At 37.3% G+C, this 14,880-nt stretch overlaps 1 protein-coding gene across 3 annotated transcripts in view; it reads right to left on the reverse strand.

Moving 5' to 3' along the window:
- Positions 1–11,966: 11,966 nt before the first annotated feature.
- Positions 11,967–14,880, reverse strand: part of KPNA4 (karyopherin subunit alpha 4) — a 67,962-nt gene continuing 65,048 nt past the window's right edge. For all 3 annotated transcript variants that reach the window (XM_047875446.1, XM_047875445.1, XM_047875447.1), the window contains one exon: positions 11,967–13,951. In XM_047875446.1, coding sequence (XP_047731402.1) covers positions 13,853–13,951 — 99 coding nt within the window. In that variant the 3' untranslated portion in view covers positions 11,967–13,852. The remainder of the gene's footprint in view (positions 13,952–14,880) is intronic.

Below are 14,880 nucleotides of genomic sequence, written 5' to 3' on the forward strand. Positions count from 1 at the left end.
ATCTGGTACATTTATTATAAAATTTATTCCTTGTATAAAATAGTTACTGTGAATCTAGTTATATTATATACTCTATATACACACACACAATGCCATGGAAGAGGCCTGTTGGAGCTGCTCTAAAAGCAGCTGCCATGTTGAGAGAGCATGGCCTGAAGGCACAGCAGGACCTGGCCCCTGGTCACTGGGCTCCAGGGGTAAATCATAAACACGGACAACTGGCATCCAGAAGTGTCTTCTTCCCACAATTGTTCTGTGGTGTCACTCCAGTGCTCTCTATTGACAAAGCCTAACATTGTGCCAGCTGGTAATGGAAAAATATTTATGGTCCAGCTCCAGTGTCACAAAGTAGTGCAAAGACGGGTGGATTTGGAGCTGAGAGACAAGTAATAACGGATAGGCTTCTAAACATTTTTTAGGCCATTCCTTCTTTTCTATTTCTACTATGCACTGCCCTGTTCAAGACCTCCTTATCTCGTGCTCAATTGCTCTAAAACTTTTCTAATTGGTCTTCCTGGCTCTATTCTTATCTTCCTAAAATCCACATTCAACAAAGTTGACAGTGATTTATTTAAAAATCTGAAAAGGACCCTCTCCCTCTTAAAAACGCTAAGTCTCTCTCCCTAAATAAAACATATTATATGTTACTTGTTCTCATCCCTTCCCACCACTCCCTGATGTGAACTTTTAGAGTAAAAATGATTATAGGTATACCTTGAAGATACTGCAGGCTTCATTCCAACCACCTCAATAAAGTGAATATCACAATAAAGTGAGTTGCATGAATTTTATGGTTTCCCAAAGCACATCAAAGTTATGTTTACACTATACTGAAGTCTGTTAAGGGTGCAATAGCATTATGTCTAAAATGTAGATACTTTAATTAAAAAATACTCTATTACTAAAAAAATGCTAACCATTATCTGAGCTTCGGCTAGTCCTAATCCTTTTGCTGGTGGAGGGTCTTGCCTCAATGTTGATGGCTGCTGACTGCTCAGGGTGGTGGTTGCTGAAGGCTGGGGTGGCTGTGGCAATTTCTTAAGACAACACTAAAGTTTGATGCATTGACTGACTGTTCCTTTCACAAATGACTTTTCTGTGGCATGTGATGCTGTTTGACATCAATTTACCCACAATAGAACTTTCATAATTGGAGTCAATCCTCTCAAACCCTGTCACTGCTTTATCAACTAAGTTTATGTAATATTCTAATAAATCCTTTGTTGCCATTTCAACAACCTTTACAGTATCTTCACCAGGAGGAGATTCCAGCCCAAGAAACCACTTTCTTTACTCATCCATAAGAAGCAACTCTTTGGGTACCTGGGTGGCTCAGTCGGTTAAGTGTCCAACTTCAGCTCAGGTCATTATCTCACAGTCTGTGAGTTCAAGCCCTGCGTCGGGCTCTGTGCTGACAGCTCGAGCCTGGAGCCTACTTCAGATTCTGTCTCCCTCTCTCTCTGCCCCTCCCCTGCTCATGCTCTGTCTCTGTCTCAAAAATAAATAAAAATAAATAATAAATAAAACAAAAAAAGAAGCAACTCCTCATCCCTTAAAGTTTTCTCATGAGATCGCAGCAATTCAGTCACACCTTTGGGCTCCCCTTCTAGTTCTCTTGCTGTTTCCACCACATCTGCAGTTACTTCCTCCACTGGTCTTGAACCCCTAAAAAATCATCCATGAGGGTTAGAGTCAGCTTCTTCCAAACTTCTGTTCATGTTGATATTTTGACCTTTTCCCATAAATCATGAATGGTCTTAATGGTATCTAGAATGGTGAATCCTTTCCAGAAAGTTTTCAGTTTACTTTGCCCAGATCCATCAGAGGAATCACCATCTATAGCAGCTACAGCCTTACAAAATGTATTTCTTAAATTATAAGACTTAAAAGTTGAAATTACTCCTTGATCCATGAGCTGAAGGACTGATGTTGTGTTCACAGGCATGAAAACAACATTAATCTCATTTTACATCTCCATCAACTCTTAGGTGCTCTGTCAATGGGCAGACATATTTTGAAAGGAACCTTTTTTACTGAGCAGTATATCTCAAAAATGAAGCAGCAGAAAGTGAAATTAAGAAAACAATCCCATTTAGAACTGCATCCAAAATAATAAAATATCTAGGAATAAACTTAACCAAAGAAGTGAAAGACCTGTACTTTGAAAACTTAAATACTGATGAAAGAAATTCAAAATGATACAAAGAAATGAAGAGACATTCCATGCTTATGGATTGGAAGAACAAATGTTGTGGGCTTAAAATATTCAGTAAACCATGTTGTAACCAGATGTTTGGTCATCTAGGCTTTGTTTTTCCATTTATAGAGCACAAGCAGAGTAGATTTAACTGGATCCTTAAGGGCCCCAGGATTTTCGGAATCGCCAATGAGCACTAGCTTAAAGTCACCAGCTGCATTAGCCCCTAACAAGAGAGTCAGCCTGTCCGTTGAAGTTTTGAAGCCAGGCATTGACTTCTTTCTAGCAATGAAAGTCCTAGATCACATCTTCTTCCCATAGAAGGCTATTTCATCTGTATTGAAAATCTGTTGTTCACTGTCGCCACTTTTACTACTGACCTTAGTTAGCTAGATCTTCTGGATAATAGGCTGCAGCTTCTACATCAGCACTTCCTGCTTCATCTTGCACTTTTATGTAGTGGAGATCCTTCTTTCCTTAACACTCATGAGCCAGCCTTTGTTAGCATAAGCATTTCTTCTGCAGCTTCCTCATTTCTCTCAGCCTTCAGGGCACTAAAGGGAGTTAGGGTCTTGCTCTGGATAGGTTTTGATTTAAGAGAATGTTGTGGCTGGTTTGATCTTATACCCAGATGACTAAAACTTTCTCCATCTCAAAATAAAGCTGTTTTGCTTTCTTATCATTTGTGCATTCACTAGAGTAGCACTTTCAATTTCCTTCAAGAACTTTTCCTTTGCATTCACACCTTGACTAACTGTTTGATGCAAGGACCTTGAACGAGAATATTATGAAAAATTACATGCCAATGAACTGGACAACCTAGAAGAAATGGATAAATGCCTAGAAACATATAACCTACCGAAAATTAAGCGAGAAGAAATAGAAAATTTGAACACACTGATTATCAGCAATAAATTGAATCAATAATCAAAAAACCCCCAACAAACAAAAAGTCCAGAAGCAGACAGCTTCACAGGTAAATTCTACCAAACATTTAAAGAGTTAATGCCTATTCTCAAACTATTCCAAAAAACAGAAGAAGGAAAACTTCCGAATTTACTCCATAAGGCCAGTATCATACTGATACCAAAACCAGACAAAGACACCATAAAGAGAGAGAGAGAGAGAGAGAGAGAGAATTACAGGCAATATCTCTGATGAACATAGATGCAAAAATCCTCAAGAAAATACCAAGAAAGCGAATCCAACAATACATTAAAAAATCATTCACCACAATCAAGTGGGAGTTATCCTTGGGATGCAAGGGCATTTTTTGTTTTGCTTTGTTTTACAAGGGTGGTTTAATATTCACAAATCAATGAGTATGGGGGCACCTGGGTAGCTCAGTTGGTTAAATGCCCAGCTCTTAGTTCTAGCTCAGGTCATGATTTCAGGCCTTTGTGGGTTCGAGCCCCATTTGGGCTCCGTGCTGACAGTGCAGAGCCTGCTTGGGATTCTTGCTCTCCCTTCCTCTTTGCCCCTCCTCCACTTGCATGGTCTCTGTCTCTCTCAAATAAATATATAAACTAAAACAAACAAATCAATGAGTATGATGCATCACATCAATAAGAGAAAGGATAAAACCATGTGATTATTTCAATAGATGTGGAATAAGCATTTGACAAAGTACAACATCCATTCGTGATAAAAACCCACAACAAAGTTAGATCTAGAGGGAACATATCTCAACATAATAAAGTCCATATATGAAAAATCCATAGCAAACATCACACTCAATGGGGAAAAACTGAGAGGTTTTCCCCCTAAGTTCAGGAACAAGACAAGGATGTACACTCTCACAACTTTTATTCAACATAGTACTGGAATCCTAGCCACAGCAATCAGACAAGAAGAAGAAGTAAAAGACATTCAAATTGGTAGGGAAGAAGGAAAACTTTCACTATTTGCAGATGACATATTATATATAGAAAACCTCCACCCCAAAACTATTAGAACTGATAAATGAATTCAGTAAAGTTGCAGGATACAAAATCAATGTGAAAAAATTTGTTGCATTCCTATACACTAATAATGAAGCAGCAGAAAATGAAATTGAGAAAACAATTCCATTTAGAATTGCACCCAAAATAATAAAATAATCTAGGAATAAACTTAACCAAAGTGAAAAACCTGTACTCTGAAAACTATAAAACAATGATGAAAGAAATTCAAGGTCACACAAAGAAATGAAAAGACATTCCATGCTTATGGATTGGAAGAATAAATATTGTTAAAATATCTATACTACCCAAAGCAATCTACATATTTAGTGCAATCCCTATCAAAATACCAACAGCATTTTTCACAGAACTAGAACAAACAATCCTAAAATTTGTATGGAACCAAAGAAGAACCCAAAAGGCTAAAGCAATCTTGAAAAAGAAAAACAAAACTGGAGGTATCATTACTCCAGACTTCAACTTATATTACAAAGCTATGGTAATCAAAACAGTATGGTATTGGCTGGCATGAAAATATACACATATACATCAATGGAATAGAATAGAAAACCCAGAAATGAACCACAATTATATGGTCAATTAACCTTCGACAAAGGAGAAAAGACTATACAATGGAACAAGGAGGCAGTATGGAGATTTCAGAGAAAGTGGATGCTAACTTGAGGATTAGTGGCATGTCACTCACAGATGATGGTTTAAGTGTGACCATTTTGACAGATTAAGGGGAGTTTAATGTGAGAAAAGAATTTGGGTCAAGAATGAACTCTTTAAACATTTAATTACCAGGAAGAAGAATGTGTTAGAAAGGAGACAAAATGCTGGGTAGGCGTCTGGGGTGACATGAGAAAAGGAGGTGGCAATGACCAAAGAAGAAAAACAATGAGATATTGTGAGATTTAGTGGTCAAGTGTCTAATGTTTCTGAGCCAAGATAAAGAGAAAAAATTGTTCATTTAATTTAGTGAAATGTCGGCACTGGCGATTTTTCAAGGGCTTTATAGAGTGATGGGGCAAACAAGATTGTAATGGGTTGAGAAGTGAATGAGACTTGAGCAATTGGAGGGAGCAAGCAAACTCCTCAAGACAGAACTTTGGTTCTGATGGTAAGGAGAGGATGGGGTGGGAGCTGGAAGGGGAGTGCCTCACTTGCATTTTAAGATAGGAAGTAATTGAGCATGTTCAAATGTTAATAGAATCACACTGAAGGGGAATGGTTGAATAGAAAAAAGAGAAAAGCCTTAATGCGTAGTGTGGGATTCCTGAGAAGTAGTAAGAAATAGAATTTAAGACAATAGGACTGCCACAGTTATGAGGAAAGACATCTTCTTAAATGGAGCACAAAGGAGTGGATGAGTTATATATGTGGATTTCTAAGCTGGAAGTGAGCTGAGCAGTTCCTCCTCCCATACAGTTCTCTTTGCCATCTCTCCCCACCGAAATAGGAAAAGACATCTACTAAGAATGAGGAAGTGGGGATTGAGGGTTTGCAAAAAAATTAAGTCTGAATAGGTAAAGAAAGTCTGAAGTTGGAGATACTGAATCTAGAGATACTAAGCCTAAATTTTTTGTGTGCTCCATCCAACACTCTGATACTGTCCCAAAACAGTGGGGTCTAACAAAAGTATCATGTACATCTATCATTGTACTTACTTTTTATCTGGTTATGACTGTCTCTCTCCCCATAAACCCTGAACAAGTGCTACATTTTAATTGGCTTTGTATCTCTAGCTCCTGATTTAAGGCCTAATCTAATGTGGGCTCCCAGATATTTGTCAAATATAAAAATGAATAAAGCTTCTGCCTTTATTTGAAGTAAAACTTGAAGGAAATTTTCCCTAGCTGCTATGAGTACCTATTATTTATTTACCTAGAATATTCTAAGTGCTTTACATACATTAACTCCTTCAGGCTATAAAATAACCCACTGAGGTAGGCATTAGGATTACTTTCCATTTTTCAGATGAATAGGAACATAGAGATAAGTTTGCAAGGTCCCACAAAAATTCAGAGGCAGAGCCGGGATTTGAAGCCAGATTATCAAATGTGCCAAGGTCTGAATTTGTACCAAAGGCCTCTACAATAGCAGTAAAAAAACGAGTAAAAACCAGGGATTATCAGACTTGTTTAGATTAAGATTGGGATTAGACAAAATTGAGGGAGTTCCTTGTGCTTGCTCCTAATTATTTCTAGCAACCAAAATTTGTGTAATTGCTATTCAGGCAGAAGAAAGCCTATGTAATTATTTTAATCAATGAGCAGCGCAACCACCAAAAAAGCATTTTAATAATTTTGTACTACAGATCGACTAAGATAGCAATCACTTACCTTTATGATTTGGATAGTTTCTTTGTAAAACACCTACTGATATGATGCAAAGTTATTTCAACAAAATACATGTTTAAAAACATTAATTGCATCAATAGTATTAGATAGTAGGTTGCCTCTGCTTCATAGTATGTAAAACTGTTATTTGAAAACCCCATGAAGATCCATTTCACTATCTTATGAGTGTCAGATATCCAGATCTGATATTGGGTATAACATCAAAAATGAAGAAAAGGAAATTTTAAAATGACCATTCATCTAGCAAGGGATGAAATATCTTTCCTTCTGATAGGAAGCATTCTAAACCTCTGGTGCAATGAGGCAAATTTTTAAATTCTAATCGAAGACTGATTTTTAGAAGTAGTCCCTACAATCATTTTATCAGAGAGGAAGCATCATTATTACTGCAAACCTTTATTGAGTCCCCATAGAACTCATGACACTTTCATGGGGTTTACAGAGCTTTGTTTATATGCAGACCTCCCCCTTAAGAAACTTACAATCTAGTGGAAAGAAAGATGGAGAAATGCAGATGTGGTAAGAGCAATGACTGATAGTCTCTACAGACTGAAAAATTACCATAAATGTAAGGCACATAACTGCAAAATAAGTTGATGGAGATGGCAAGGGTAGTAGATGGTACTGGACATACTTGGCTTCCTGAAGAAGACAGAGATCTGGAAAATTCAAGATACAAAGAGTGGAGTTGAGAAAACCAGGATGCAAACAAGACACTTCCTACCTGCTGCCTCTTTGCAGCTGGGCAGAATTGCAAAATGAGGAATATGGGGATAGAGAGAACAGGAAAACAGACTTTTCAGTTCTCTTAGCACTTCTGAGCACTACTTGACTCAGACTGGAATGAAGTTACTAAATCTAAGTACCTTAACAGCTGTCCTAACCATTGTAAGTAGGTTCAAAGTGGGGGGAAAGGAAGTAAAAACCAGTTCCAGTGCGCCTGGGTGGCTCAGATTGTTGAGCATCTCTGACTCTTGGTTTTGGTTCAGGTCATGATCTCGCCTTTCATGGGTTTGAGCCCCACGATGAGCTCCACACTGACAGTGTGGAGCCTGCTTGGGATTCTCTCCCTTTCTCTCTGACCCTTTTTCACATTCTTTCTCAAAAAATAAACTTAGAAAAATAATAAAAACCAGTTTTTCTGCACCAGTTATATAGTCACAAAGGTGACTGCACTGGGAGCTACTTGATTTGAGGCAGAGTGTTAACTGTTTATGGAGGAGCACAGTGGCAAGTACAAAGGGAACTGGAGGTAGAAAATACCTACAATAGGTAAGTTTTGTGTTAATGAGTTGAACAGGGGGATGACTTGTAAAAAACAAGAGAAGTGTGGTAATACAGCAAGTCAAAATAAGCCTATGTTGATTCCTTCCCAATCCCACAATTATGAGCCAAAATGGGGAGGGTTTTTTTGTTTTTAAGAAAAATCCTCCTGAGTCCAAGAGTTGGATGTTTAGCATTGATAGTATGTCAAAAGAGTGAAAAGGTTAACTATGTACAAAGGGTGGGGGAAAGATGGCTCACAAGGCTCAGAAACAGAGGAATGGAATGGAGAAGACAGGATGTTGAATTAATTATCTGGAGGGCAGGGCAGGTAACTGGAGATTAACAGCATCACAAAAAGGATACAGATTTAAGCAGACTATTAGACATTTTTAACAGTTATTTGGAGAAAAAATAGATGGGAAATCTCAGGTAAAGTTAGAGAGTAACAAAGAATCCATCAGCTACACAAAACAGAAGACATGGGCAGGGAAAGTAAGATTCATGCTTTGAAGAATAACAGAAAGAAAAACTAAAGTGGAAAATGTAAAAAATGTCTTCATGAAGAATAAAACTGGAAGAATTGATAGTCTGGAAAAGCTAAATAACCGGAATAAGGACCATATTTAGAACTGAAGAATAAAAAATTCATGGAGAGAAGGGAGAAACTGGGGTAAAAATACAAGCAATGATAAGGGACTAGTGCAGTCCTCTGGTGAGAGGCAGATCAGAATTTGTAGGGCAGTAATTTTCACATTCTGCTGCCCTTATTCACAAGTTAGCAGCTGTCAGTTTTATAAACAGTACAACTTAACATGGACATTCTGAACCAAAATTGTCACCTAAGGGGCCGGAATTTAAAGGGAGTATTAAAAATTAATGGAAATGCTAGGTTAGGTCTTAGGGAAAAAATACTAAATCTATCTTCTCTGTCATTGTTGATACTTGACACGATAGTCAGCCCACAGTTGCTTCTTGTCACACTGGAAAACAGACTTGACAAATCTTTTTTTCATCTTCCTTCAATTTAGGAATTTGGATTTTAAGGCTGTCAACGTGCACCTTAATTTTGCTTAAAGGCATCTAAACATAATTTTACTGTACTTATATTAAAAAACATTTTACTAATGTGTTTTAAAAAAGGTTTGTAGGTAAACTTTTAAATTTTTTAAAGTATGGGTCTTTTATGTAAAAAAAAAAATTCTTAATGTTTATTTATTCTTGAGAGACAGAGGGAGACAGAATCTGAAAGAGGCTCCAGGTTCTGAGCTGTCAGCACAGAGCCAGATGCAGGGTTCAAACCCATGACCTGAGCAGAAGTCAGACACTCAACCGACTGAACCACCCAGGCACCCCTCTTTTATTGCTAAGAGTAATCTCTACACCCAATGTGGGGCCTGAACTCATGACCTTAAGATCAAGAGCTGTACTCCACCAACTGAGCCAGTTAGGTGGCCCAATGTGCTTATTAAAAGGAAGTTTTCTCCTTTAAATGTTCAAAATATCAAGTTGGCTAAGTATGGATTTGCTAGTTTGGGAATACTGAAACAAACATCTGGGCAAATTTTTCTTTCCTAGTCAGTATTAAATTACTGGCTCATATTTAATGGATTTTGCCAATTAGTAAAATAATCAAGAAGAGGTACAAAAACTTACCAGATTCCCTGACCTTCAAAATAGTCAATTCAACCTTTATACTTATGATGTTAACTTTTATACTTAGGTGAGTAATTCACCAAACCTCAAAAGTTACTTGTGACTGCCTCTGATTCAAGCTAGGTTGGCCTGTTTCTAGTTCACCTCCTTAATATCTACAATGGAAAATTGTTTTGAAAACTCAAAATAATTTCAAAATTCATACTCAAGCTTTTACAAGTGTTACATTCCTCAAAAGTTAGAAAAGGCTGCATCATTTTATGCATTGGTTTACAAATTTAAATGAACTTAGAACAATAGCTGAAGTGCAGCTTCCAATGACAAGGGAATTGAGATAAAGCTTTCATCTAGCCCTTGGTAGCTGTGGGACTCTTGGCAATCATTTAAAATGGGGGGGGGGGGTGCGCACTAAGATCATTCATTTATACTCTGAAATTCATGGACTCCTACAGATTCCCTAAAAAGCTGTTAGCTTCTGCATTTGGGAGTAAGCTGGTCCAGAGTTTTCATTCAATTCCAATAGGTGGTCCCAAACCAAACTTGCAATATATTAGGGGGATCACTTCCAAATTGTTCCAGGGTCTAAAGACTGATAGTCCTTTGTGGTAGGCAGAACTCTAAGGCGGCTCCCAAGATTCCCTGGTGCACATACTTTATAATCACCTTCCTTCAAGTGGGGCAGAATCTGTGAGTATGATGGATGTTATAGGTTGCGGCATAGAGCAAAAGGGAAGGGATTTTGCAGGTGTAACTTAGGTATTAATCAGTTTGGCTCTGAGATCAAAAGGGAGATTACCCCGGATGAGCCTGACTTAATCAGGTGAACCCTCTAAAAGGGGGGTTAGGGCCTGCTCTGAAATCAGATTCTCCTGCAGACCTTGAAGTAGCAAGCTGCTGAGTTCTACAGCTGAAATGAAATGGATTCTGCCATATAAGCATGGAACAGGACCCCCAACCTTGAGGCTGTGGCTCTGGCTGACACTTTGCAGCCTCGTAAAGCCTTGAGCACAGGATCTAGCTAAGCTGTACCTGGGCTCTTGGCGTGTGGAAACTGTGAAATAATAAATACATGTTGGTTGAAGCCAGAAATGTGTAATAATTTGTTATAGAGCAACAGAATATATATCACTTCTCTTAAAATACAAAGCTTAATTTCCCCTTTTTCTTGAGGGAAATGAGGCAATGGAGAATGCAAATAGGGTGTTCCACAAATTACATTGATGTTACAATTAACCCCATCATTTTACAATGCAAGGATACCTTTAAAGAAACAAAAAACCTATGAAATGCAGTTACCAGGTAAGCCTAAACTAAAAGTTAAAAGGTCTTCCACAGTATTTTTAATCATTAGTCAATAATTTTAGTTATACAAAATGTCTGGTTTTGGGTCAGAGTAATGTGGAAAGTACTAATTCCATCAGAACACAAAACAGAAAGGAAAAAATATCTTTAAAGATATATTTTAGACTAGGGCTACTCACACTTCTGTAATAGAATATTCTTATTTTATGAGATGGGCTCAATGCTCCAAAAGGCAGTTTAAGATGTGAAAAGTCAAGAACATTAGGGCTTAGTCCATTAGTCCATTTTTTCCCCTCACCATAAATAATGCTCTATGTTAAAAAGGAATCAGTTTCTTTATCAGTAGAGAATAAAACAAAGAGTTGTGTTTACTTTTTTTTTAATGTTTATTTATTTTTGAGAGCGCAAGCAGGGGAGAGGCAGAGAGAAAGGGGGACAGAGGAGCTAAAGCAGGCTCTGTGATGACAGCTGAGAGCCTGATGAGGGGCTTGAACTCATGAACCGTGAGATGATGACCTGAGCCAAAGTTAGATGCTTAACCAACTGAGCCACCCAGGCGCCCCAAAGAGTTGTGTTTAAATTCATAAACTGTGGTGAACTGTTAACTGTGCTGAAACAAATTTCAGACCCTGAAAAATCCTTCCAAGAATTCTATTAGAAAATCAATGTCCTATATGAGACCACAGGTAGAAATGAAATATTTAGGTCATCAGGTAGCCCTTGTATTCAGATGTTGATATCATCCACAACTAGGAGGTATTATAGAAATAACTATTTTATAAAATCATTTGGCTTCTTATAACTTTACTGGCTTACTCTGAGCCAGATTTTTGCTTACTAAGAAACATGGATGATACACAATACCGTTATGTTCACCTTTTGTTAATTTAAGCCTTCTGTAAAAAACAAGCTTTGTATGTAATCTGCCATTTGGAGCCATGTGTTGAAGTTAAGAGTATTATGTAAAATATAGTTCAAGCTGTCTTTCTCAGTCCATTTTGCTGGAAGAATGAAGAAAGGTCAAAATCTTGGGTTGGACAGCAGAAGCAAAGATAGTGTCACCTGAACAAATCCAGCGGGTTAGAATATTACTAAGTCTGTACTAAAAGACATTTCTTCTGTTATTCTGGTTCTAGGTCAAAAGCTTACGGACAATCTAAAACAAGCCAATCAGTTATACTCTTAACTTTACATTAATATATATGTAATATAAAAAATCCAAACAGCACACACACACACCCCATGTAAAACATTGCTTTAAGTTTTAATGTTTATTTCCCCAAGACAGCCTAGCCTGCATTCTACTTGGATAAATTTTACAAGCTAGTTTTCTGCTGCTTCTAGTTTTAAACTTTAACCATGTTTCTGATGACAAGGAATGCTGCAAAAATACTCTAGTTCAACAAAGAGTTATGATCACAAAATAATTTTTATCCATTCTACAGTGTTTCAGAATTACCAGTTGATTTTTAAACACAAAGTAGATATAGATGCTAATGGTGGCTAATCTGGTATGTTTCTTATAGCAAACTGTTGTTCATGCAACACTTGTGCTCAAAGGGGAAGGCACAGGATTTCCTACAATGAGCCACCTTATAAAGAGTTCTTTTTGTACAAATTAATTTATGTCACATTTAATTTAGTGTGCATAACCTCAAAACTGAGGTATTATTCCAATTTATAAAAACCACTTGCATAACTTTTATGCAAGTTTTAAAAATACAAAGTTTTCTCCCTAAAGTGGCTCAAAATAGATTGTTCATGGCTGCCTACATCTAAGATAAAAAGATTCTAAAACAATTGAACAGATTAGGCATATTATTAAAGGTGTTCAAACCATTACTTGATTTGTACATCTACTCAAACCTCTTCATCGGTCTTTATTCAGCAGTACATATGCACCAAATTCCATTTTAGAAGTTTCCATATCATTTTCATAGAAAACAAAGTTTGAAAACAAGTAACATTTAAACACAGCACGGTATTCTACCACAACTGAAACTTTTTTCTTCTTCTTCTTTACAAGACTCAACAAAATCTAAAAATGAACTATGCTGTAGATTTACCTCATGCAAAGATCTTTATGTTGTCTCTGAAAATGAAAAGGATGGCTTTTTAAAGCACATTTTACTGTTTTATACTATTATGGTAACTTGTGTACTGCAACACAGTCTATTTTGAGGGAAATTTATGATTTTTTTCATGCAAAAATCTACACAAATTAGTTTTGATGATATGGAAAGCTTTTCATAGCATCAAACATTCATCTGGTGCAAATGCACAGGGAAACCTTCCTGAAAAGTTTTCTGACTTGAGAAGCAACTAAAAAGCCATACTAGGTAAAGTAAATAAAAACTAAAAAGAAAAAAAAAGGAGGGTAGGTGGGAAAAGGGAAGAGGGGGAATAGAAAACACAGGCTGCAGAGTAAACCAATGTCTGCTGCTAAACCGGTCTTTGTTTTCATGTCCAGTGTACATTAACACTTATGATCTCACTTTGATGATTTACTAGGTTTGTTATCAGCCCCCTGAAGGCGAATCAAGCTTGCATGCGTTCACATACAGCACCACAACCATACTCTCGTACACAGTCACTCCAGGACTAGGAGTCTGCTTCATGAGTGAAGAGCCCTAGATTTGAAAGATGAACCTGACTCCCTATCACTGAGCCAGACATTCATTCAACATTGTCCATTCACACATTGCTTCATAGCAAGGCCTGGGCTCGTTTTCCTTTGACTTATATGGGCATCATATCCTCTTTTATGCTTACAAGGCTTGAAGATGACAGTACTGCACTTTCCCCTCAATTGATACAGAGTAAGTCAATGTTCCTTCTCAGGCACGGAAGATCTGTGACCTGTAGCCCTTTTTACTTTGAACAACCTAAATAAGCATTCATGTAAAGTTTTCGTTACATTTTGCCACTCATTCTCACTCGCACCCACTCGCCATCTTGACCTCATTTGGGCATTTTCTGTGATTCCAAATGAAATCTTCACATTTTCTTTCCCGATTTAATGCAGCAGCAGATCCCATGAGCCAAGCTTGATGGATCAAACCTTTTTATATATATGTATATATATATATATATCTCAGTGCTGCATTGTACCTAACTTCCACAACATCTTTCTAAAACTGGAACCCTTCTGTTGGTACATTGGCAGATGAATTGAAACCAAATGTTCCACCTTGTATTGCCTCTGGAACAAGGCTAGGATCTTCATCAATCTAAAGGAAAAGAGAAAAAGCAAGTGATAATTAGTTTTAAAGGCTATATAAATAGCATTATAGAAATATTCTCATTTCCCATAAAAAAAAGTATGAGAAAGATGAGGAGAGTGAACACTGTCCTACCATCTCTTTAGAAAGCTGAAACATTCTGGGGTGTCTGGGTGGCTCAGTCAGTTGAGCGCCCAACTCTTGATTTCGGCTCAGGTCATGATCTCACGGTTCGTGGGATCAAAACCTGCTTGGAATTCTCTCTCTGCCCCTCCCCTGCACACACACTCTCTCTCAAGATAAATAAACTTAAAAAAATAAAAAAAAAGGAAAAGAAAGTGAATATTTTGTAAAGACTTTTTCTTAAGGGACATCAAAATGAGAGGGAACTTAAGAGAATATGCAAGATAGGTATCTTCCAAAAGAGTGAAATATAAGAAATTAGAGATGGTCTTTTATATCTCAAACTGAGATGTATAGTTTTTTTACCTGGGCAAATAGATAAAAGTTGATGACTTAATTAAAAAAATTAGGGGAACCTGGATGGTTCAGTTAAGTGTCCAACTTCGGCTCAGGTCATGATCTCACAGTTTGTGAGCCTGGAGCCTGCTTCGCATTCTGTGTCTCCCTCTCTCTCTGCCCTCCCCCTACTCACGCTCTGTCTCTCTGCTTCTGTCTCAAAAATAAACAAACATTAAATAAAAAATTAAAAAAAGAGAAATTAATGCTGTGACTTTTGCAGAGTAAATGTAATCTTTAGATACTTTTCTACTAGCAATTGGAGACAAATGACCTTTGGGCTTAAAACAGTAAAATAATAGCTATGCTATAATGAATAAATAATATTCTATATGCTCTATAGCTAAAGGTTCTTTTTTGAAATACCACAAAATCACTGATTTACAGCGCAGTTCCTATAAATACGCATTTGATTTGAA

This window comes from Prionailurus viverrinus, chromosome C2 (genome assembly GCF_022837055.1).
Source record: "Prionailurus viverrinus isolate Anna chromosome C2, UM_Priviv_1.0, whole genome shotgun sequence".
Classification (NCBI taxonomy): domain Eukaryota; kingdom Metazoa; phylum Chordata; class Mammalia; order Carnivora; family Felidae; genus Prionailurus; species Prionailurus viverrinus.